We start from the raw sequence: 24,863 nt of genomic DNA, 5'->3' as shown, positions 1-24,863 counted from the left end.
GCAACGCCGCGCGTCGTGCGGGAGCGAGCGGACGCTTATTCCCGCACTACTACGGCGTTACTACCGCGGCGGCCGTAGTAACGCACTTTCCGGTGGGTTTCCGCGCGGTGAAGTGTCTAAAAGCTTTAAAAACAAATAAATAAATACAATGAAAAAAAAAACAAAAAAACACGGCGTGCTCCTCCACGCACGCTACAAACATCGCGTGACACCATCACGCAAGTCGATGACATTACGCAGCAGTTTCGGGCCGGACACGCACAGCCGCTGCTAAAGCAACTGCGTATCTCCGAGCGAACCCCCCCCCCCCCGCCCCCACGCCACTCCACTCCACTCCACTCCACGCTACTCCGGCTGCGTGGGCTTCTCCACAACACCATCGTGCCGCAGCGGCACGGGTCGCGATTGTGGAATTGTGGAAGTTTGGCGCAGCGTGAACACCCCCCCCTCCCCTTCCACGCCTCCCCCCCCCCCCCCGCAACCACCACCTGCGTGACAAGCGATTACTCGCGGCTTTGCGTAAGAAACTACGTAGCCTAGTTTTTGTTGTGCTTCGGTGACACGGAGCTCCGCCGCGCCGTTCGCGTGGAAAAAAAAAATAAGTTATGTAAGTTCGAAAAGCGCTCACCTTCCTCACTCGCTTCTTCGTTATGGACTCCACGGCGAACACTTGGTCCCCGATCGATGACAGCTCCATCTCCCCGCGGACGCGGAACCGCCTCCCGGCCGCTCCGCTCCAGATGCTCGAAGAGCCGGAAAAAAAAAAAAAAGCGGAGTTAAGGACGGCGAAGGAAGGGGAAGAAAAAAAAAAAAAAGCGTCCACGCCGGTGCTCGCTCCCGTTCCCGCCGCCGCTCCCGCACTTGTTTTCCCCTCCCGGTGCCTCCTCGGTTCCCACGCAGCGGAACTCCGGCCGCCCGCCTGCCTCACTTTTTCAAATCTGCGACACATCAACACCGGACGGCGCGCAGCTTTAAGTCGGACGCGCCCCCATTTCCATTGCGTAGGGCCGAGCCCCCAAAGCGCGCCCGCGCCTGCGGGAACGCGCACGCAAATTAGAGCAGAGTGCAGAGAGAGGAGCCGAGGAGTGGGAAGGGAGGGGAGGGGGGGGGGGACAAGGTCATGCTGAAGTTAGAGGAGGAAACTCATGATGGAGGTTACAGAGAGGATGCAAAAACTGTTTTGGAATTGGAAAAAAAAAAAAAAAAAAATCTCTGTGTCTTATGATGGCTTTAATACCGCATCGTTGTGTCTTATTATGCTGCAAATCATCCAGTGAGAAGTTTGCAAAAAAAAAAAAAAAGTTAAATTTACTAATCCTGTCACTGCTTATAACCGCCGCGCCTCGTTTTAAACCGAAATCCAGATGACCCAGACCAGGCTGGACTGCTGAATGTTTACCGGGTCGACGAGAAAAACGCCACCCGAAAGAGTAAAAAAAAACGGCCTTCGGCGTCAACAGCGAATGTCCAGGCAGGGGGTTATTATTTTTATTTTTTAAGTAACTTTTCTCACCCCATTACTCAGCATTACTCATCACCTTGAAAAATGTAGACGGAAATCTTAGATGTTTGCGACCGATGTTGCAACGCTTCTGACATGATTCGGGTTTATGTTTCCTGCGTGATTTTATCTGGACTCATTGAGATGTTTGCAGGTGATAACATCACCAAATTACCTGAGTAATCAGAGCTGAGAAAAGCAACCCGGGACTATTTACATTAGAATATCCAGAATGTTTGCAGCAAGAGATGAAGTATTGTTTTGTTTTGTTTTTTTGTTTTTTTTTCCTACTTCCCGGCAGAAAAGTTTCAAGGGTAATTGCGAGGGGAAACACAGGGTGGCATAATTTTCGGAATCAACAAATGTTTGGTGAAGGTGTCCGTAAAGGTCACTGGGGGTCACAATTCAAAGATCAGTCACTTGAAGCTCTGTAGTGACAAACCGAACAGCTGAAACAGACTGTGAGTCCATCCATGTGCAAATATGTGTGTGTGTGTGTGTGTGTTTGTATATGAGTGGGCCTTCAAGCACCTTTGCAGAGCTGGACATGAGGCTGATGATATTGATAAAGATCTTGGAGATAATATTTTAATTCTTTAACCCCCTTTTATCCAAACACCTGATCTATTTGAGTCCATCTCAGTTGATGGTTGGCAACCCTTTTATTTCTGACACATACACACACACATACACATACACACACACACACACATACACAATTGTCAGTCCATGGTCTCTCTGCACCTGGAACTCTTGCATCACTTACGGGCAATGGATGTCATGGCAACTGTTTCTACGGCGACCACTGAAAAAGCTGGATGATGATGAGACAGCAAGAAGAGTTGATGCGCTGATAAGTGCGGGCGATTTGCCCTCGCTGCCCATCTGACCTTTGAACTACGGGGTCAGAGAGTCTATTAGAGCTGTTTTGTGAGCTATTTTATCCCGACGGTCGTTAAACCTGACGTATGATAGTTTTGAATTCACCTTCTGGATGAGAATCAGAGGAGATCACCCCCCCGACTCCTTGTTCACAATGAAGATGACTCTGGCAGAGGCGATGAAGTCATGTGTCTTATTTGTGACTTTGTAAAATGAACCACCGCCTTAAAGGGACAGTTCACGCCCAGATTATTAAAACAGATTTTTATACCATCTAATATTAGGCTGTAGCTGAACAAAATGTTTGATTCTAATTTTGGGGTGAACTTCTCCTTCACAATATTACAAATGAACTCCTTTTCCAGTCACTGATTGAGCTCTTTTTCTTGTGTTAATTGATTGTTTATCTCCCTGGAAGCTCCTCCTCCAAACACAACTTCAGATTTAATTCAAGTACAAATATAATTAAACCCGAGACCTAATTTTCTGTTATTTTCTTGCATTTTCTAACAGTAATATATTTTGTTTCTCAGCGTGTCACTTTCCATTTCACACCCCCACCCTACATTAAAAAGACAACTTTCTTCTGTTTTAGTCTACATGAAGGGGAGTTGACTTTTAACCAACTCTATATTAACTGTAAATTCTTTTTTCTTCCTTTAGCAACACGGCTACCGCTGTGCACGATCTGTGACTCTGCTGCCGTGGATTTCCGAGGCGGCCGTCCGTACACCTCTGCAGCGGCTCGCTCCATGGACAGAAAGGTAACCTGATCCGAGGACACACACCTATGACTTCTTTCAGAACGCTGTTACCCGGAGTCTCGTCAAACCACATCCTAACCACTGTCATTCCGATTCTTGTTTTCGGGATGCGGGAGAATCACGGTCCATGAATTGTGACATGGTAAACCTGCTTTTTGAAAATGCACACACAGGTACAGCCTACAAATATAGTGAAAAAAAATAAATCAGGTCAAGGGCGACACGGTGGCGCAGTGGATAGTACTTTCCGCCTCACATCAAGCGAGATCCCTGGTTGGATTCCGGCAAGAGGCCTTCCTGTGCAGAGTTTACACCCCCCCCCCCCCCCCCTTCTTACTTTCCCCCTAAAGTCCAAAAACAGCCAGGACAAGGTTAATGGGCGACCCTAAATTGACCAGATGTGCAAAAGAGCGTTTGGTTGCATGTCTCTACGTGCCGCCCTTTGAGTAACCGGCCACCGGTCCACGCTGAACCCCGCCTATCGCCCGATGACAGCCGCGGTCAGCAGACCCGCGAGCCAGGCTGCAGGATAAGCGGGATGGATAACAAATGACTGAATGAATGGGGTCAAATGATGTTCACATTCAGCAGGCCAACCTTTATTTGCATTTGCACTGGTATTATAGTGATGGTCAAGGGGTGGGAGGGTGTTTTAAATGCAGGCATGTGGAATGTATACAGGGACATATTTTAGTATTGTATTTTGTGTGTGTATATATATGTATACACAAAATACTTCAGGCTCCTGATGTTGTGTTCAACTGTGGTGCATTGTGATGTTCCACTTCTGTGGATGAAGTCAGGTTTCAGTCCGGGCTGCTGGTTCTGGCCTCAGTCTCCTGCTGCACGGACGGATTCCTGTATTTGCAGCGTGGCAAAGCCCAAATTCCCGTAAGGTGGAGGGGGGGGGGGTTCGGAGGGGGGTGGGTGGGTGGGGGTTTTATTGCTGCAATTCAGAAAAGAGGCACGAAAGTCACATGACTTGTTATCTGCCCGGATACTACCGGAGCGGAGTTGGGAGGTGAAAGATAAATAAATAAATGTGAAAGAGGAGAAAAAAAAAAAAAAACAGCTCTACAGGACGGATCGCAGCGCCCACGTGTTCTGACTCACACGATGAGTCACCAAACGTGCCAGTAAAACCAGAACTGCTTCCCTGGAATTTCACCTAGAACCATCAACTCTGCTTTCATACCGGGAATCCACGCATTTCTGATCGCTTGGCCGCTTCCCCTTCTATGCGTGCACGCTCATCCCCCCCCCGTGAACCGGGAAAGGTCGCACATCTGGGAACATCTGTACTCCTCCGATCCTGCAGCCATGGCTGCAGGAGGGGAGGAAAAAAAAAACACACACTCGTCGTGGGGAGGCTTTGCGCACATCAGCCACACGTTTTCCACGCAACGTGTCGTAAACATCAGTCCACGACTGGTGACGTGGGCGGGGGGGGGGGGGGGGTCGTTTCTATTTCGTGCTGCGTTTTCAGTGGAAATATCCGTAACCTCTTGTCCGCCGAATCCACGTCACGCCGTTGAATGTTTGGATTACATGAATTCCCACGAGCAGCAGTTTAACTGAGACAGTGTCACAGTGTCCATTTATCGTATAATCCGGAATAACATTATGCAATAGTCAGTGGAATGTTTATTTTTTTTTGTACAAATGACTTTTGCTTGTTAAATCAGACAAACGTACCTTATGTATGTGCTTTTTATAGAAAAAAAACCAATTCCAACTATTTTGCTGGATTCTGTTGCAACTTTTAGTCAAGTATATTTGTTTATAAGGAAATATGAGGAATCTAGGTTGTTCTGTCAGTTGCACAGGTTAAGATGGAATTGTCCAGTTTAATTGAAAACAAATGACGTATTTCAGGGCTTAGTCATCATTCCTTGGAAAAGTCAGGCAGCTGGCAATAAACATCTAAGTGCAAGATTTGTTCCTACTCTGATTTTCCACGATAGGACTTGACAGAAATATACCTGGCCATGGGCCGTCAATCACAGACACGGGGTTCTTTCATCTCGGACCTTCATTCGTTAAAGTTTCCCCACAGACGATGATATATTGTAAGAAAAAAATATTTAAAGTCAAGAAAGCCAGATATTCATCACATGCCATCAAAGGACTTTAGGTTAATACTTGCAGACAGGTGGTGGTTGGCCGGTCGCTGAGCGACTGTATTATGTAGCCGAGTTAAAGTGCAGCAATCGGTGCCTTTTTGATGCATTTAGAAACATTCAAAAATGTATAATTTCATCCGTGTGACCCGTTATCCAGGGTGAAAGAATGCCAGTCTCTGCAGCTTCCTGTCTTCCCTTATTTGTCATCCACTTAAAATCTTGACAAAAACTACAGCACCATTTTTCCCCCCAAAAAATCTATGAATGAAACTGGTACCACCAATTCTTCACACACTCAAGATTTGGCTGCGTGCTTACAAGAGAGGCAGAAAATAACAATGAAATGGAAATAGATGTGTCATTTTTTGTTATTGTTACATTTTCTCATTTCACAAAGTCTTACCCAATATTTTGGAGGGTGAGTGAGTTTATTCAGAGCTACTTGGCTGCGTAAAACCGTCTCTTGCACTGTGTCACACATGTTACTGTTGTGTGTGTTAATTTAATCAGTGTGTGTTGGTGTGTGCTGTGAGAACAATGAACAGAGCATTTATGTGTAGTAAAAATATGGAACTATTTGAATCACATTCTTCTTAACACTATTATGAAACAATCTCAAAACTTTTATTCAGTTACGAAAATATTATGAGCCTTGCAAGGGGGAAAATAAGAACCAACCATCCATGAAATAAGAATAATCATCGGATAAAAAACAGATTATGAATATCCAATACAAAAGGATTAAATAATATTGTATATTCACATTTTTTTCTACTTGGAGAAAAATGTTCAGAACCAGTTCCAAACAGTAAATAAACCAATATTTGCTGTTTTTAATTCCACAATTTCAAATACAAAATATCCTTAACTCAACAAATTCCATCCCTTCATACATCCCTTAGCTATATCGCTAATCCTGCAGTCAGGGTTGCAGGGGAGCAGGAAGTGACCTCAGCTGTCATTCGGAGAGAAGCGGGGTTCGCCCTGGACCAGCTGATCGCGGGGCCACAAATAGAGAAATACAACCATTCACTCTTCTTTTACACATCTGCACAATTTAAGGTCTCCGGTGCAGCTTCTGCATAATTTTGGATTGTGGGAGGAAACCGGACAACCCGGAGGAAACACATACAGACATAGGGAGAACATGGAGACTCCATGCAGAAAGCCCCACACACACACACACACACACACACACCCACTTCAGTGCAAATGGCACTTGAGAGTTGTGGCTCAAGAATAGACCCCTCAGAACCACCTGAAGCAGAAGGGCCAAAGAGAAAAAAAATACCAAACTCTTCCTCTTATTATACAAGGAGTTGTCCTGCTTGGTCTGAAGCCAGTAAGTCGCCCTTTTTGTGGAGTATCTTTGTGTTGTGATGAGCTCTAAATCTGTTTTGAAAGGTTTTAAAAGGCTATTTTTACCAGAATGAGATGAAAATGGTAATTTAGAGCCCTTTGGAGAAAAATGAAATTAGTGTCTAATTGTTCAGATAGTTTTTTTTTTTTTTTGTCTCCAATAGCAGCTGAATTAAAGTGTGTTTATAAAGAAAAGACACCCGAATTGCTTCATGAGTCAGACTGATGTGATAATCAGCTTTTTAAAATTTGGGTGGGACGACACTTATGAGTTCTAATGATGCAACGGCAAAATTGCATCTGAGGTTACCCCTCCTCCCCCCTGGGAGTGTGGATGTTGTGGGATGGAAGGGAATTGTGGCAGAGTGTGGATTTGGAGACAACAGGGTGTTTGATATTTGTCTGCAGCATCAAGATCACGGTCAACAGTGACTGAGCCTGTTGTTTCAAAGAAGACTTTTGGACTTCGATTATTTCGGGACATAATCCACAACCCTGCACACTCGACTGCTTTCTGGATATTCGTCACAAGAGCTTTCAGGGTGTTATGAATACTTGCTGACTTCCGCTCTAATTTTTTTGCCTGTGGTTTCAGAGATGGTGTGTGTGTGTGTGTGTGTGTGTATGAGTGTTGATCTTTCTCATTTCATTAGTGCAAAATGATTAAGAAGGTAAACCTTCAAGATTATGTACATCTCTTGCAGGACTCTTGCTTAACCCTTGTGTGCTGTTCGGGTCTGTGGGACCCGCTTTCACTTTTTATTAAAAGAAAAATGATAAAATTATTTAATTTTTCAAACTGAGACTCACTGCCTTTGGCTCATTTTCTGTGAAGACCATATATCAGAATACATATTTAAATAAGTTATAAATATGACCTCGCACAGGTAAAGGGCAAATATTAACCGTATATATTGTTTATACTGTTTGTAATTGGGATAAGGTAAACATCTCTTCAGTATTTTAACTTAAAAGTATTTGATTGTGAGGCATCAGAAGCCACAAAATGCAACGGGTCCATCAGACCCACAAACGCTGGCTGAGTAACAACAATATGAACATTACACAAGGGTTAAACATAAAAAAAAAAACTTTTTGCTGATTTAAAGATCCTCCTAAGCACTACATTAAGTATTTGACCTTCTCCATGGGTGTAATCTGTGACTGATTGCTGCGGATCGACTGGATCGACTAGATTAAGAAATCCCTGGTGCTGAGATGCACAACATGGGGATCAGGAGCAAAGACAGAATTGTAGCTTCACACTTCAAGCGAATGAGACGCATCGAATGACATGGAACAACATTTCAAACGGTTTTAATCAAACGGATACAGAAAACCAACCACGCCTCCGCCTGGGCGAAGATGGGTGTTAAGCTCGGTCGCTGGTGGCAACTAGATGGTTCCTTCGGATTATTCAGGCTAGAAGTGACATACGCATCCGTCCCGTTAGATGAGGATTTGACCTCCGTTACCGCCTTGGTGAGGTGAAGGTGTGGCCTCACTGTGGAGCTCAGAGCAAAGTGGTGGTTCGGGTTTGTCCCAGACGCAGTGACTGTCAGCAGCAGAGTTGTAAATATGTCCATGAATTAAATCTACATAAATAATTGCAGTCACTATGAAGTATACATACAGATTGTCGTACTATATTTTCAATCACCTTTGGCTTCGAGTTCCTCGCCCGTTGTTCCTTAGTTACCATATCCTTCACAAGTGTTGATTTAAGTCAACTTGGTGAAAAGGGTGACTCATGCAAGTCGACGCTGTGTGTACGTGCATGTGTGTGCAATAAACTGACATCACTTCGGTGTTCTCAGATTGCAGGGAACACACAGGTGCAGTTAAGATCAGTACGGTTGTGTTCCAGTTGTGGTTTTGCTTTGATAACAGCTTGTTCTGTGATGAGGAGAATTCAGTGAACAAACTCTGGATTAGGGGAATATTTCTGATGACCAGATTGATGATTGATCTTTTTGCTCCAATTTGGTTGTTAAGGAGTGATAAACACCATGTAGAAACTTGTAACAACATGGAGTTGGTAGAAAGGCTCTTAAGTTCAACAAGGTACTCACTTATTTTGAGTTTCTGTTCTTCCCAGTTATTTTATCTTCAAATACCAGTGACTCAGGGTGAAACAAAAATTGAAACGAGTCGACCCAAGGGGAAAAGTGGGAAAACCCCCAACAGTCAAAGATAAAATCAAAACTAACAACTTGAGCCCAGCTGAATTCGCTGCTCTCGTGGCTGCAAAGCGAGCTTTAGCTGCAGAGGGAGAGGCGGCGGGGGCCGACCGACCAATCACAGCGGGGGGAAAATATAATCCTATACTGAAGAAAATGCCGGCAGCAAGGGTGATTCCCGCTGCCGTCCAGTTCCACAGAAGAACTGATCCGGCCCGAGGAAGTTTCTGGAAGAAGCCATTCAGGCGACTTAACTTGTGTGGCAGAACTCCAAGGCCTGGAAGGACTCTCACAGGAGGGGGGCGACCGGTTGAACCTCTCTGACCACACAGGTTGTTTTTAACAAGAGTCTGATCTGTTCTTAGCGAAACTCTCAACATGGCTGTTAAAAGACGAAGAGCCTCTTGTTAGCCTCGTAGCCCGTTGCTGTTTAATCTCCAGATGACATAATCTAAAACTGTCAGATTAACTTTATCTTACAAACTCATTCTGGATCAGCCCCTGTTGTCATATTAAAATTATCTTATGTGACGATGATGATAAATATAATGATAATCTGTCCTGACACGGAGTGATGATCGATCACTTCACTGTGTGATGCGTTCTGTTGTTGCAGTTTTCGGCAGAATCCAAAGGAAGGACGTGCAGTGTGTTCAGTTTGATATTGGCTTCCTGTCACTGTTTTTTTTCTTCAAAGATGTGTATTTGGTAGAAATCTCCTTCTAGATGTTTGTTAAAAATATAAAATACAGGCTCAGGCTTACTGTTATGCAAATAAGACATCATAGCATCAATGAAAAGGTGTTGCCCGACAGCACAAAGTTAAGATATAATTAAGTTTATTGATACTCTAATAAAATAGTCCTGATGTTTCTTCTCACTGAGAAAAACCAAATAGTGTTTTTTTTCCTTTTCCACTTGCTCATAACAGCGGGAATATAAAAACACATTCTGTTATCGGAAAGTTAGCAGAGGCGAAATAACAGCGCTCAGTGACAGTTAAGGTGCTGATGTGACTACTACGCATTCATAACCAAACTTTGGGTAAATATGGCTTGTTTTTAAAACCCGGCATCTTCAAATAAAGACAACACTGCTCATGCCAGTCTCACTCCTCGGGCTGTTCTCAGCCGGACTGGCAGGTTCGCAAGTACAGAGAAAACCCAGAGAAAGGGGATTCAGTTGATCCGAGAGCAGCTGAGTAAACTCTCCTTCAGCTCTCCAGCATCGGATGAATTGGAAAAGCAGCTCGGCGTCCTGCGACACGCTGCTTCCGCGGTCGCTTTTCCATACGACACCCTTTACCGGCAGCCTCAAACCCGCATTGGAAGCTGCGAACCACCGTCGGGACTGAATCTTGACGTGCTAGTTTGACATTTTGGGGAAAATGTATTCGCTCGAAAGGAATGGAACATGTTCACTCGAAGGCGGCCTCGGTGGGGAATACAACAAGTTAATTCAAGTGAAAAAAAAATGGAAAAGTTTACTTGAAGACATAAGGTGGAACAAGTTGAAGGAACGATCTGGTGCAAGATCACAAGTTTTCAAATCAAAACTAGGAGGATTTGTCAGTGCAGTAATCCCAGGTTGCCCGCCGTCACCGCTGGGGGCAGGTGACTCGTGTGTGTCCCGGCTGCTGGCAGATACCGCAGGTGCGCGGTCTCTTGGCAGGCGGGGGTCTGCTCGCATCGGCATTTGTCATCGTCCTCCTCCAACCGTTGTCTCCGCTCCTGTTGCTGTTGAAGCCACCTGGTGGGGGTGGGGGGGACGTTAGATCAATGCGAGGTGGTTAAAGGTCAAGAGTTTTTTCTCGGCGCTGTCAGACTGAAGATGCCTCGAGGGCCAAATCGGGGGTTTTGTGAGTCAGGACGACTTTTCGTAATCGTTAAATGTGACTTGTGTCATTCCACTTGAACACACACAGGAGCACTGATATAATTTACGACCCGCTGCGTTTCCTAGATGCTGTTGCGCCTCTGTAAATATTCGGTAACAAAACCAGCTTAGATTAATGAAAAGAAAAAAAAGTTCAGTAACTCGTGCACGGACTACTGAGCCTGTTATTATTATTATTATTATCACTATTTAGCTTTTATGATTATTGGCTACATACTAGACTTTGTGTATCTGTGATACTCTACTACAGTGCAGGTAGATGAGCGGGTGTCGGGGAAAAGGGGGATAATGGAGGAGAATCTCCTGCTCAGCTGCTCCTCCAGGACAGAAGACGGGCGGAAAACAAACCACTTGGCTTGGTCATTATCTCCTCTGAATAATCAGCCCTGCAGATGTCTATTCATGAAGTCTAACACACACGTTATAGTCTTCCTTTACGTCAGCTAACGGGAGGGGGGGGGGTGTCATTATTTGCGACAATTTCAGCTGACAACAGGAAGTGCAGCAGAAAAAGTCACGGGAAACAACAGTGAATTTTCCCAGTGACGGGACGGATAGTCATCTGATCTTATTTCAAACTGAGTCTCCAGGTCTGTGAGAAAAGCACTGAAAGAGTTTTTTTTTTAAAAAAAGATCTTAGTAACACTATTATGATGTTTATCTGCTAAATTATACAGCTCTGTAGCCAAATTATCACTTAAACACCTCTGCTACTGATCCCTTGTTTACAACACCAGGGAAGCCATTCTATTCTGGAAGGATTTAATTGCAACGTGTTTTTCTCTAGAAAACCCCCACGGTGTATTCCACCACATACGCATACTAGAATGATTGACATTAGTATCTTAGGAACTACGGAGCAACTGTCTCTGTGTCCGTTGTTAGTACGCAGGACAACAGGGGAGTGGGAGTGGGTGAAAAGTGTGTGTGTGTGATTCTTGCCTTGCGGTGGGGTGTTCTCATCGGCCCACTGGAAAAAGCCGCACTGCTGGTCCCTGGGTTTCCCGCAGGTGTGGAAAGTCCGGCCCTTGTTTGGCCCGTCCTTTTGCACCGTGCGCACCACCACCCCCTCGTTACAGTTACACCGGGTTTGGACCGCGTGTCCCCCTGCGACCCCCCCACGTGTGTTCCCGAAGCCCACGGAGGGCCTGGGAGGAGGGGCTGCGGGGCCAAAGCCGGGTTGGGCTTCTGCGGATGGATCGGCCCAGAGGAAGAAGCCGCATGTCCCGGAGTTACACTTGTAGAAGCGGCGGCCTTGGTTCGGTCCGTCTTTCCGCACGGTCAGAAGGACCGCGTTCTGACCACAGTTACACACGATTGTTTCATTTGAGCTGACATCCCCGCTCCCCGCTGGAGGCAGAAGCTGGGGGGTCTGAGAGGAAGGCGAAGTGTAAGGCCACGGATTAGATCTTGGGACCCTCGGCGGCTCGGGCCGAGGAGGCCGTGGACCCTGCGGGCGGGTGTCTGGCGCTCGCCCTCCCCCTCTACCCGCTTGCAGATATTTCAGATCCAGCACCTCCCGGAGCGTCTCGTCACAGCCCCCGATGCAGCCCACGAATTCCAAAGGCATGGTGGGAGGGAGGCTGCCCCTGCGGAACTTGAACTTCAACCTGAGGGTCAAACAGGAGACAAATTCCATTTCAATCCAATAAACAGCTGGGAACGGGTAGTTGTCCTGGATCCATGCAAAAGCAGCGGTGAGACGTCTCCATGCGCGGCCCTGTGACTGACAGGAGATCCACCCATGTCAATCCCTGCCACTTGCCCAATGACAGCTGGGATTTGCTCCAGGGCACCTTCCTCGCGCAGGTGCCTTCACCCATGGACTGAGGTCGGCATGGAGACAAACCGTGATGTCTAGTGTGTTCTGACACGTGTCTACTAGAACCGCAGTGACCCTCCTGTGACGCCTGAGCTGCTGTGGCTCTTCAGATGGCTCCGACCCCAAAGGGCCGGCCTTCACTCACTTCACTCACGACTCGCACTGATGAGACCCCCCTCCCCCTCCCCCGCTCCGTGGCACGCTGCTTTTTTGGGAGGCACTGCAACCTGCAGATCCTGAACACCCAAGAAGAACAGTTCTTGGGATCTTCTGAACCAGCAATCACAGTTCAGGCCCTTGGCAAAATCACTCACAATCTGACACTATACGCACACACTGTTATGACCAGATCACCGCTATCCAGTTCACCAGCCGGTGGTCGCTGGATTCAAGCTGATCGGTGTATTTCACTTTGCACACCGAAGCTCAACACAATCAAAACAACACTTCTTTAAACTAGAGGGGGGACTCGGGGGCGGGGGGTTGCCACGATCCACCCACCGCGGTTTCAGTTCACTGGAGGCAAAAGTGACAGCATGGATGACAAAGTGTGCAAACACTGAGCCAACAGCACGCCCGACGCTCGGCGCTCGGCAGTGTCATCCTGATCTGCACAGCAGATGTGACAGTTTGCTGGCATCATCGCAGCTTATGGTGCTGCGGACTCGTCATAAAAAAAAAAAAAAAAAAAAAAAAATCAACCGCACGTCAAAATATCGTCCTAACACGATCTGCTCCACACTGTACTTTGACAGCTGATAACTGTTGCTTGGAAAAACAAAGTCATGTACCTCGAGATTGGGGGAAAAAAAAACAACAACTAAGATTTCAGTGACTTGACACTTGTTTGTTATCAATTAATCAGCAATTTTTTGCAACAATAACTTTGAGTACACGAATCCTGCAGATTATTATAAAAACAAAAGTTGGGGAAGTAAGCAATGTGCTTTGCTCCTGCTGAAAGCATCTAAAGTCATCAAACATAATCAAACCTCTATGTGAAATGTGATTAAAAAAAAAAAAAACAACATGTTGTTTTACAGTAAGTGCTGAGTTTAGCCTTGAGCTCTGTATCAGAGTGGTTGCCCTGGTAACGAATGCTGGTGTGGAGCTCTTTGGCTTGCTTCTTGCATGTGTGGCCTATATTTGGACGGCACTGAGGCAGCTGCTCAAGGGGTTAAAGCCTGCCCACACGAACGTTAACTTTCTTGAATTTATCATAACAAATAATACTTGAATTGAAATGTTTGCTGGGAGGGAACAATGTCCGGAGCACCGAAAGATCTTCGAGTGCATCACTCTGGAAAAAGTAGCAAGATTTTTATAACCCCCACCACTAAAAAAAAATCTAACTTTTTTCATCTGGTTGATATGGCAACCTGGATATCAATTAGACTGCGCTCTTAAAATAACTTAACTGGAGAAACTGATGGTCAGCTGTTTATATCATTTGAATTTCACATTGCTGTCAATGATCCCTGACTTAAATCAAACCGCTCAAATTGCTGCTAAACAAATGATCTCCCTTAACAGTGAAGGCTTCAGTCGTCACTGGACACATGCTTTATTCTGATCACATCAGCGATTTGTCTTTTACAAAATATTAATGCACATCAGGACCGAATAGCAGCTCGCACGAGCAGTGATTAAATATTCGTATCACACTTACACCCTGTGGGGATCTCATGTGACGACATCACTGCTGAAGGGCTTTGTTCAGGGTTGTAAAAAACAAAACAAATTCAGAGAATAGATCTGCAGCCTCGTACGCTGTACATGTTGTCAAATTGGACTCTTTTGGATTCATTTTACACTTTGGAAATCAATTGCCTTTAACCTTTTTAATTAAAAAAAAGACGATCAAATATAGGCTGCTTCTGATTTTGATCTGCGTAAACAACTTGGTAACTTCTTCCGTGAGATTTCTCTTCATCATCCAGCTCAAGAGCTACAACAACCAGTGAGCTTAAAAGTGACTGTCAGTGTATTCCACTCTCGAGTACAACAGTTCCGTTGAAAAAAAAGACACAAATTCATTCATTCAACGGAAGAAATATTACCTATGACAGCAACAAGAGCAAACTTTCGTTATCTATCTGCAAAAGCAGCATTTGTGACTTGACTGATGTCAGTGAACGCAGCATCGTTCGTCTCTGCTCTCAGCTCAGGATGCTCACTCTGAAAGTTCTCAGAGTTTCCATGGTTGGTCGCCCACAACTTGTTTAGCAATTTCAAAGCTGTCCATTTGTAAAGGGCGTCTTCTCCATTCACATCTAGTGTCAGCGTGCATGTGGCTGCCGCTCCATTTTGTGGAGGCCGCGTGCGAGACTTTTGTTTGTCTGTGGCTAAAAAAGCTTTTGACGCTTCAGCCAAGAAAATCATTCATCTGAATTTTTCGAAATATATCCGTGTGGATGAAGTGAGAATTGTGTCATAACGGAGGAAATAATACTCACATGTGAACAGGATGCGGCTGGCAGGTGGGGCAAATGCTGTCGTCTCTGCTGACCTCCAGGGCCGTGTCAGGAAACCATACGGCCGTCTTGCAGGCTGGGTAGCCCACGCAGGACAGGAACTTACTGGAGGGTGACGCAAACACAGCGGGTCAACAGCAAATAGTCTGTGTCCAAAAAAACAAACAGTCAAGCCAAACGTCATTTTTGTTGAGGGATCTTGGAACTTTTTACTGCTAATCTGGAGGCTAGCTTCTCTGATGGTCAGAGGAGGATGGATTGCGGCGAGTGAATCACCAGTAGGCATCTCAAGTGTGTACACTTTGTAAAAGAAGCCACTCAGTTGCTTTTCAAGGGCGGACTTTAGGTGTAAATATGAGAGTGAATGGTTCCTCTGTGTCACAGTGTGGTCCGCTCATTACGGGGTGAACCCCACCTTCTGCGCAACGTCAGGCGGGACTCACTCCAGCCGATGCCGTGAACTCCCCTTGTTTACACTGTAGGTGTTTTTGTGGTTGGGGACCTCAACCAATATCCTGGGTTGGATGTAATGAAAGGCTTTATCTTCACCCTGGGAAGAATTTCGAATCTAGTTCCGAGCCTTTCAGTGCACCTGAACTCGCCACTTCGCTGCGTGATTATCACAGAGCCTCTGAAAATTGTGGTGTTAAAAACCGCTGTAACTCCTACGTGGTTCTTACAATGTGTTTGCTGAACACGCTGAATTGGAAGCGAAAATTCTACATAACCGTTTCAAATCCATTGTGATGCTACAGAGAGGAAAAGTATCTCACACACAGATTATCTGTAGATGCTTTGCCTTGACTCTTAAGAATTTACTGCCGCTGTTAATGTGGGTCAGTTGTCCCACTGAGATCTGATCTCTTCTTCTGGCTCACGTCACATGTTTTTCATGGGAGAAAGCAGGTCTGACATTTGTTAATCCAGCCTAAGAATCGCACTCTGGCTCGGACTCCGCGTCTAAACTAAAGGGTGTGAAAACGATGAACAGTAACTCAGCGAGCCAAGCTTGTTAGTATAGCAGCTGCATGGCACGGCTCCACGTTGCTGCTGTCCAGAAGAACGTCTGGATGTGTGAACGCAAACCAGGCTCCTGGTAGCGGACACTGATGGGATTGTTATGGATGTCAAAGCAATGTGTGCTCGATCAAAGTTTTAGTGTTGCTAGTACACTGCGTTCTCTGCCCTATGCAGTCGTTGTTTATGTTGACAGGAAACCCAAATGTTATCAATATGACCAATATGGCCACAAAGTATTCCTAAACACTTCTGATGGTGAATTCATATCACCGTCAACAGTTTTTTTAAGACGCACGACGAGTTCACTGTTTAAGCTGGAGCTTCAGGATGACAATTATTACACAATTGATTAAATAAATATTAAGCTAAGGAGACCAATATAATTAATTATTCTGAGGGAGTGTGTATTTGAGTGTTCCCTCCCAGTGAATCCAATGTTTTCAGGGTGGACTGTCCTCCACACACGCTCTCGTTCTTGATTTCTAAACTCTTGTCAAAGAGGTGCTGGGAATCCCGGCGTGCGGCAAAGCTTCAGAGCGTGGGTTCAGCCTTCAGAACCTCCTTTATACCACCGTTAGTGCTAATATGTAGGGCTCACAGACGCAAAACACGCTGAAAGTCAGATTAAGTCTTTGTCTCTTGTTATCAATAAATACTTTCGCTGTGTGCTTTTAACATTGAGCTTTTTGAAAAAGTAATCAAATAAGCAAAAAGGCGACAGCTACATGATGAAATGCATGCCTGTTTGACATAATCAAAAATAACTCATACTTGAATAATTCATAGCCAGGTATTTCACTAGGAGAGCTTTCTTATTTACTTCTTCTTACCTGCTGAGGAATGTTTTCTTCATTGGAAACATTTCCAGTACTTTACCTTTTGATTTTGACAATAAGTCAGACCATTGTGACGCATTCACTGGCTGTGAATTCCTATGATTGGCCGACGCTCACCTGTTTCCCTCCCTTTTCTTCTTCAGCACCATGTCCCGTCCACAGCTCGGACACTTTCTGACCGGCAGCGGCATCTCCATGTCCTGCTGCTGGATTTCAGTGATCTCCTGAGCCGTGCCCAGATATGGAGACAGGGCTTCATCTAGCCTGAGTTCACAGAGGAGATATCCAGGGCACAGAAAACCATGTTTTTACATGGATGATGAACAGGTGGAGATTACACACAGCGCGAATCAGTCCACATTTGCGTAGAGGTTGTGTCAGAAAAATATACAAAAGTCCAACTGACTTCTTCGCTTTCTTGACGGACTCGATGAACACGGCCTTGTATTTCTGGATGTGGTGCTGCAACACGCTCCACTTATCCTTCCGTCCTTCCGACACCAGCTTGAGATCTGCCTCCAGCTCGGCACGCAGATTTGGTTTGGACATCTCGTACCCCATGGCGTTGTAACCTAATCGAACGCGCACACATCACTGTACGTACAATCAGGACGTATGGTGACAGTAGAACAAAAGTAGCAGAGCGGTGGTAGAGCGTGCGTATGTATTCTGTGTGTGGGTGCGTGTGTGCACATACCTTCTACCAGCCCCATGCCGAGCTCTCCGGGGAGAAACCTCTGGTCAGCTGTTAAACCAACGTACATGCGACTCTTTATGGTCTCGATGTGCTCCGCATGGGTTGCGTCTGTGCCTGTTAAACACAATTCAAACAGTCATCGGATGATTGTAAATCAACTTTGCATTGCAAATTCAATTTTGTAAATAAGAAGGCCTGAACATGATTTGATATTTATTCTGGTAGGTCCTGCAATGTTTTCCTAACTTAGGGGGGTTGTATTGTGGGGTTCTATCGCAACCGCAGCAACGTATCTTTGTCCTTACTCCATTTGCAGCAGCGCCAGGTGTGTAAGGAGGTGCTAATTTGTGAAATACTACCGTTGTTTTCTGTGGCACCATAAAGACCCCCCATATGAAAAAAAACAGAATGAAAATGAAATTGCTTGTTTTTTTTGCTTAATGGTTTGTAACGTTGATTTGCAGTGCATTTATTTAATGGTTTTTAGATGACTGTTTCTGTTACACTGCCTAGATAAATACAGGTGTTAAAATAATGTATAAGTAACTGAATGTTCTATGACCGATGGCCTGAGAAAATCTTCCTGTGTTTTCATTGGCTCCACATAGAGTACTTGGCAACGGTCTCTGAAGTTACCGCAGCTCCGACCAATAAGCCTGTTGTAACTCCACCACTCTACAGTGCCTTACCAATGCCGTGTTTTTCCATCAGCGATATGAGGTCGGCTTCGGTGAGCAGCTGTGGAGGACTCGTCTGGCCGTCCAACATCTCTATGGCAGACGGCTGAAACTGGGAGCCTTGTTCGTACACTGGAATCAGCTACCGCACGAAAAAGCGAGTCAGTATCCTGTAAGTTTTTTCCTTTCATTACTTTTCCACTTTTTTTAAGAGAAACTTTTAGTAGGGTGTCAGGTGTCACCTTAGTGTTCCACTTGTCGTAGGGGTAAACGTCCAGATAGTTCCTTGCGATGATCATGAGTCCCGATGCCGAGAACTGCTCCTGGGCAATGACGATGTCTACCACTGTCTCTTGCCCCACAGCATCCTGGGACACGCAGGCCAAAAAGTGCCGGACGATGAATTCATACAATCGCTCCTCATTGCCCTGGATGCAGATACCACAAAAACCAGATCAAAAAAAAAAAAAAAATGGAAATTGAAAAAGATGACAATGCTATAATTTCTGTGTGTCACATTCATATTACCAAAAAGATCATGCAGAGTTTGTGATTTCTGGGTGATTATAGATTATCTGGGAAGCTTTTTAGGCCAAGAAAGGCAACTGATGCTTTGAAGTATGCAGACACACCAAGCAGAAACAGCCCGAGTCAACTGCATCCCGTACCCAATATATATCAGTGGTGTATTCTCGATTTGAACGCGTCAATCAAATTATTAATGTACCAATGGTCAGGTCTAAATACTTGAGTAGCTGACAAAATACTACCTGCAATGAGTCCGTGTATTTTGTGGGGTGTATGGGAGGATGGGCTTCATCAGATTTCTTTCCCTGCCGAGGGCTGGGACCCCCGGGCTGGCTGAGCACTCGCTCGGCGAACGTCCCCCAAAGGGGACTTTGGGCCTGCTGTTCCACCAGCGGACCAAGAGCCAGGGTGGTGGGAAAGATGTTGGTCTCTGTGCGAGGGTAGCTGATGAACCTAAGTGCAGACCAAAGACGTAAAAAGGCGAGTAACACCGCAGGCGCTCTAAGAATTGGAAAAAGAATTTGTTGAAAACTGTTTTGATACAATTTCACAATCTATCACGACGATCCAAGCGGACAAGTTATAAATCAAATCTCCAAACGAAACAACCCACTCACCCTTTGGTGTAGAGTTTTTCTGCTATTTTCATGGTCTCCTTGGCACTGATTCTCAGCTTGCGTGAGGCTAATTTCTCCAGTTCCTGTGGAGCGCAAAAAGAAGAAAAAATAGAGGAATGTGTTTAGCTCTGATCAAAGTGAAAACCTGGGTATAAAGTTGTGTCCAAATTGAAACAAAGACTTAATGACATCCTGAACAGAGAGGAATTAAGTATGATTTGATAAACATAGTAATTAAAACTGTTGCTACTTTCTATTTGGTCTTGTTTGGAAAGATGCTCTCAACAGGGCAAAATGGAAGTAGTTTGAATTACCGTTCTGCTATTATGAAGAACTGTGCTATTTGTGTACATCTTATTTTTACACATATTTGTATACATGTAAAAACACGATCCAAAAACAGTTTGGTTCATTGAAGATTGTCCGTAATGGGATGCCTCTAGATGATTGACAGCTGAATAGTCCAGGTTAAACCCCACCTCTTACCAAATGGCATCAATGCGCTTTCCTGATTGATAAAGTGTTATAACCAAAACTTAGGGATTTAAATAACATAGAAGATTGTAGCAGTGACCCCTGCATTCAGCTCTATATGGTTTGTGAATTCAGTCAGTTAAAACCCTTTTTCCTCTTCCTTTGCTCTGCGGTATCCATATCTTGCAGTAAGAGTTTCGAGATGTGAAAAGTGTTGCTTGGTAACAGTCAGTGTTTGTGTGTGTTAGTGACAACGTGTATCACCAGACCAGGCGCAGCTACAACCTTGGTTTGGTCAGGCTCTGTGACCTCGGTTTCAATTCAGATCACAAAGCCAAACAGAGAGGATGACTTCAGAGTTAGGAACAAGATTTTTTTAAACACTCAATCAGTGCACAAGAGTCCTGCAAACAGCAGGAGAAAAGGATTGTGAGAGAAACCAAGCGCAAACCTTGAATAAGTGTGAATGCTTGACTTCAGATTCTTGACTGAAGGTTTTAAAAGGCTAATATATCTCAAATGTTTTAACTGAGAGTTGAGGGGGACAGAGTTAGCTGCTGCTCCCTTTCATATAATTTAGTATGATCTCACCAGAAAGAGCTCCCTCCTAGAACACTGTGCCTGGACTTTATGTTCTTCCTTTTTTAATTTTTTCTTTGTTTATATTCTTACCACAGTGTCCAAAGGCAATGGTCTCCACTTGCTCTTGGGCTTGCTGGTTACTGAGGTGACTGTTGCCATGGGATCCTGCAAAAAAAAAGAACGAAGGTGTATCATCATGTTCATCTTGTTGTCTTTTTGGCCCAGTTTATTCAAATAGGCAGCTGTCGGGTCCCGACGTGTAAGCCGCAGCGGGACGAGTGTACATGTGCACGCAGGCAAAGCACAAGTATGCACGCGCACACACACACGACCTACATGGCAATATCAACTGTAGTAGAAGTAAAGCGAGTGAGTAGCTATGATGTAGAACTTCATCTTCTGTTACCGCTGTTTAGGAGCCCTCATACTCCTTCACTCATTCATTGTAAGTGCTCTCCCCCAGCCTGGGTCAATGCTGGGGAGGAGCATCTGCACTCCATTCACCTGGGAGCATCTAGCTTTGTCAGGTTTATAAGTAAAAAGCAACTTGTACTTTAGAGATTTATTATTAGTTGCACTTCCACTTGAGTAGGTTCCTTGCAGGAAATTTCACTCAAGCATGAGAAGTAATCCTGGGAGGTGCTCTTGATGACTAACATTTCAGAGAATCATTATCAAGCCTCGAACGCTGAAAGACGCTACCAGGATTTTCAATTAAATCCGGGCTTAAACAGTGGATAATTCCATCCTTATATCGAGTCATACATGCTGATCCCTTGCAGCCTCAGAGAAAATACTGAGATAAAGGCAGATACAAGGATTTAATCAGTCACCCCATAAACTAATAACATAGTGTAGTATGGTACAGTATAGTACCAGATGTGAGTATATGAAAAGTAGTTCATATGAGCAGTAACCTTTATATTTAATCTATATATTCTCTCAGTTTCACACCCATTCAATCAAGACAGATCGGTAACTGTTCTTTAAGTTTTAGTCATTTTCATTGTCTCGTGTTTTCTTTTTGTTTCTTTTTAAAAATGACTTTGCTCTTCAAAATAATCCATCTTACCTATTTTCCTCAGGTCTAGAATGACTTCCTACAGACCTTGAGATTCTATTGTCTGTTTCAGACTAGAATTCTAGTGCTCTGACTTTGATTTAGTAAGAAACTCCTGGAATGGTTTGAATTACCTGCTGGCCGTCAAAGGCTGACGCAGGGCAGAACCATTTCAGAGATTATAACAATACATTAAAAAATAGGGATCATCGCAGACGATACCTTTGTCTTTGCAGGATCTTGTATCTTTCCTCTAAATTGCAGTGCAGATGCAGACATATACTTTGATAAACTTTTAATATTCTACATACTTTACTGAAAGTATGGCCTTCTGTAAGTTGGTACAGACCACTGAAAATAGTGTATACGTTTAGTGTTCCGACATCGACAACCGTGTATTTTGCTTTTTCTCCGAAAGGTGCATATAAATATATGAATATTTATTTTGACCCAGATATTTTTTTTGTTCCTTGCACTGACATCTCATGTGACCTTAGACAGACCACAACTGAACAACTTGCAGTTACTACAGCTATAGAATTCACGTGTGACTCATATGTAATGTCCACATACCTCCATGCAGATCTGGTAAAGGACAAGGCAAGCCGTGTGGTTGAAGAGGCGGTTCCGTTTCCAGCTGAACTCCACATTGTCTTCCTCCACTTCATGCAGCACTGGGACAAGGACGGCGTGCACGTGGTTACAACCGAAATCCAGAGCATGCACGAGTGTGAGTTTGCACGGGCTTGCACCTTTGATCTTGTAGAAAGTCTCCGGTATGAAGGCCTGGATCGCCTTGAAGCGTTCCACCACGAACCCAAGAGTTGGAAACTGACAGCTGCCGTACGAGATTAGCTGATTAGCCAAAGATTCGGGAAAGATCTTCTGCAGACGGAGGGTTTGGAATCGAGTAAATGAGGCGCCTGCAGTCCAACAGAACAGCACAATCAGAAAAGCTATTTCAGGGACACAAAAGATACTCAAGTGATCAAATACAGTCGGGAAATAATCCTAGTACAGCCTAAAGTTTGAAGACAATGGTCCTCAAACACAATCGGGACTGAAGTACAAAAACGTTCACATTTCCTAGTCGATTTCATTCAGTTGTCACTTCATTCAAGGGATGTACCCCTGGAAAACTGTTGGCCAGTAGGCAGAGCTTTGGAGTAGGTTAGGTGGACAGAATCAGTTACTATGCTGACATTCTGCGGACATGTAAATTCACCTTTCAGATTCTGAATCTGAAAGTATCCAGGTTTGTTCACGGGGCCCGGCATCAACAATACATTTCCTTTTGACAAGTGAACTCCGACTCACCGATCCGCAGGTCCAGCTCCTGGCGAACGTCGACGGCATCGCTGACGTTGGAATCTGGCTCACTGAGGGTCTCACAAGCTCTCCGGATGGAATTTGGGGTGATCTCAGAAAACTTGGCCCGGAAGATTTGCAAATTTGACTTCACTGAAAACGCACACACATGCAACCACAAACGGGCATATGATCATGGACTTTCTGGAGAAAACAAAAACCAAGCCTTAACGTAAAACTAAATAGATTTAAATGACTTTACAAGTTTGAAGAGGAAATATGCATAGGCTCCTCTGGATATGTTCAAAAATCATACCTGCTCTGCAAACTTCTATGATTTCAAAGCCGATGTTCTCTCCCTCTCGGTCGCAGTCAGTCCAGATGATCAGGGCCTGACACTGACGTATCTCTTTCTCCAGAGTTCGCTACCGGGAGAGAAAAGCAAGAGGGGAGAACATTAAGGTGGCAAGAAAATGTATTTGTAGTTCTCACAGTCCAAAAGCATGATTGAAAAATTGATTACAATTTTACAAAAAGTTGAGTTATCAATTAAATTCCAGATCGTTGTGACGGAGTTTGAGTTTGCATGACAAAAAAAATGGTAATTCCTGTAAGAACAGTTAATGCCTGTACCTTGATTTGCATCATGTTATCAGGACAGTACTTTTCTACTTCAGCGTCAAATAATAGCACTGGATTGCAACTGTGCCTTTGGGTGGGAGAAATAAAAAACAAACAAACAGCTGTTGAAATTCTGTATGGTTGAATATTTCAAAATACACATCAGAGCAGAAGCCTTACATTGACATTTTGAGTTAAGTCTCTTTTACTGCCCTGGTAAATGCAGAATATGAAAGAGTAAGTGCCTAAAAAGAATCACAATTTGCTATTTTTGCGATATCCAGTCCTGCTAAAAAGTGCACAAAAAGATGTGTGTAAGGTGGATAATTACAGACTTTTCCCCCCTTAAACTTACCACTTCTGAAACGGAGCCTTAAATTCCAGACCCAGTAAATGGCCTGATACTGATGTCATGGATACGTTCACATTCTGGGGTGAGAAGTTGTAGAGATAAAAACGGAGAATCAGAAATCAGGTAAAAAATAGAATTATGAAGAAAAACAGACTCATGTGTTCATGAATTATTATTGGGGTGTTCTAATCAGGCCGCATACCTGACCAAAGAGGTGATATTCAAACTCGTAAATTTTGTTAAACTTTGACAGGCCTTCTCTCTGTAATAGAAAAAAAGCATCAATAAGTGGGTAAAACAGAGCAGAAAAATCTAACCGTAAAACAAAGAATTACACAGAGACATTCTGCTGGTAAAATCAGTATATCGTGGATACATCTTGACGTGAAACATACATTGTTCTGTTGGTGGAAGTACATGCATAATCACACAGTAGTAGCAATAAAGGATGGTCTATTTTATTCTAAAACACACATACGCTCTTGGTTTATTTGCATGTGTACTTCTTGGGCTCCTGGTTACTTCTATTTAAGAAGTTACTTCTATTTAAGAAGTAACCAGGAGTGTGAGATGTATTGTAGATGAGACTGACCCTCCTGGATCTTCCGCCGGACATGATCTCCGCGATGCCCTTTGCTGCATCGTTCTTCTCGGCCACGCAGAGGACCCGCTTGATCTGACCCCGGCTTCGAATCATGTCTTCCGGTTGCAGCGGCTTCGGAACCCGGTCACTGAACGCCGCGCTAAAACACCAAAGTGCCCTCGGTCGCGATAATCCCGTTGAAAAACAGAGTTTACCGAGGAGTGTCAATACTTGCATGCCTGAACGCCCTCAAGTGAAGCGGTGATTTCTCCCGTCAGACCCGCTGCTGTCGGTCCGGTCGGCTAGCATGTCAGCTAAATATGCTAGCTCAGTGTTAGCGAACTGTTTTATAACTCTGGGAGTGATATGTTAACGCTTAAAATTTTCACGTCAGCTTAAACCCGAAGAGAACGATTACACTATCGAAAGAATAGAACAATTTTAAAGAGAGCAACTGCGCAATCTTGTTTACAAACTCGGCGCCCGCCTGCCAAACGGTGCCGTCAT

General features: G+C 44.5%; 2 protein-coding genes and 1 long non-coding RNA gene across 3 annotated transcripts in view; 1 reads left to right on the top strand and 2 right to left on the bottom strand.

Moving 5' to 3' along the window:
• Nucleotides 1-952, bottom strand: part of cbx7a (chromobox homolog 7a) — a 5,348-nt gene extending 4,396 nt beyond the window's left edge. Inside the window, exon 1 of the mRNA XM_086170568.1 lies at nt 629-952. Coding sequence (XP_086026694.1) covers nt 629-949 — 321 coding nt within the window. The 5' untranslated portion in view covers nt 950-952. The remainder of the gene's footprint in view (nt 1-628) is intronic.
• Nucleotides 1-22,959, top strand: part of LOC147220892 (uncharacterized) — a 23,167-nt gene extending 208 nt beyond the window's left edge. The window contains exons 2-7 of the long non-coding RNA XR_015107940.1: nt 3,047-3,147; nt 18,266-18,403; nt 19,073-19,239; nt 20,658-20,739; nt 22,076-22,222; nt 22,820-22,959. This is a non-coding gene — a long non-coding RNA (uncharacterized LOC147220892). The remainder of the gene's footprint in view (nt 1-3,046; nt 3,148-18,265; nt 18,404-19,072; nt 19,240-20,657; nt 20,740-22,075; nt 22,223-22,819) is intronic.
• Nucleotides 9,636-24,863, bottom strand: top3a (DNA topoisomerase III alpha). The gene is made up of 19 exons (XM_086170567.1): nt 24,366-24,863; nt 23,976-24,035; nt 23,777-23,850; nt 23,434-23,509; nt 23,117-23,225; nt 22,810-22,953; nt 22,245-22,415; nt 22,066-22,166; nt 20,523-20,597; nt 19,377-19,459; nt 19,002-19,212; nt 18,474-18,659; nt 18,244-18,373; nt 17,555-17,668; nt 17,264-17,429; nt 16,975-17,121; nt 14,984-15,106; nt 11,648-12,315; nt 9,636-10,558 (listed from the first exon to the last, which is right to left on the bottom strand). Exons 1-19 carry the CDS (start codon nt 24,591-24,593, stop codon nt 10,407-10,409), a joined length of 3,018 nt encoding a protein of 1,005 aa, XP_086026693.1. The 5' UTR covers nt 24,594-24,863; the 3' UTR covers nt 9,636-10,406.

Source organism: Fistularia commersonii, chromosome 23 (genome assembly GCF_037954325.1).
Source record: "Fistularia commersonii isolate RoL2024-O1a breed Wild chromosome 23, RoL_Fcom_v1.0, whole genome shotgun sequence".
Lineage (NCBI taxonomy): Eukaryota > Metazoa > Chordata > Actinopteri > Syngnathiformes > Fistulariidae > Fistularia > Fistularia commersonii.
The sequence above is the reverse complement of the archived record's forward strand: the minus strand, read 5'-3'. Positions and strand labels throughout refer to the sequence as shown.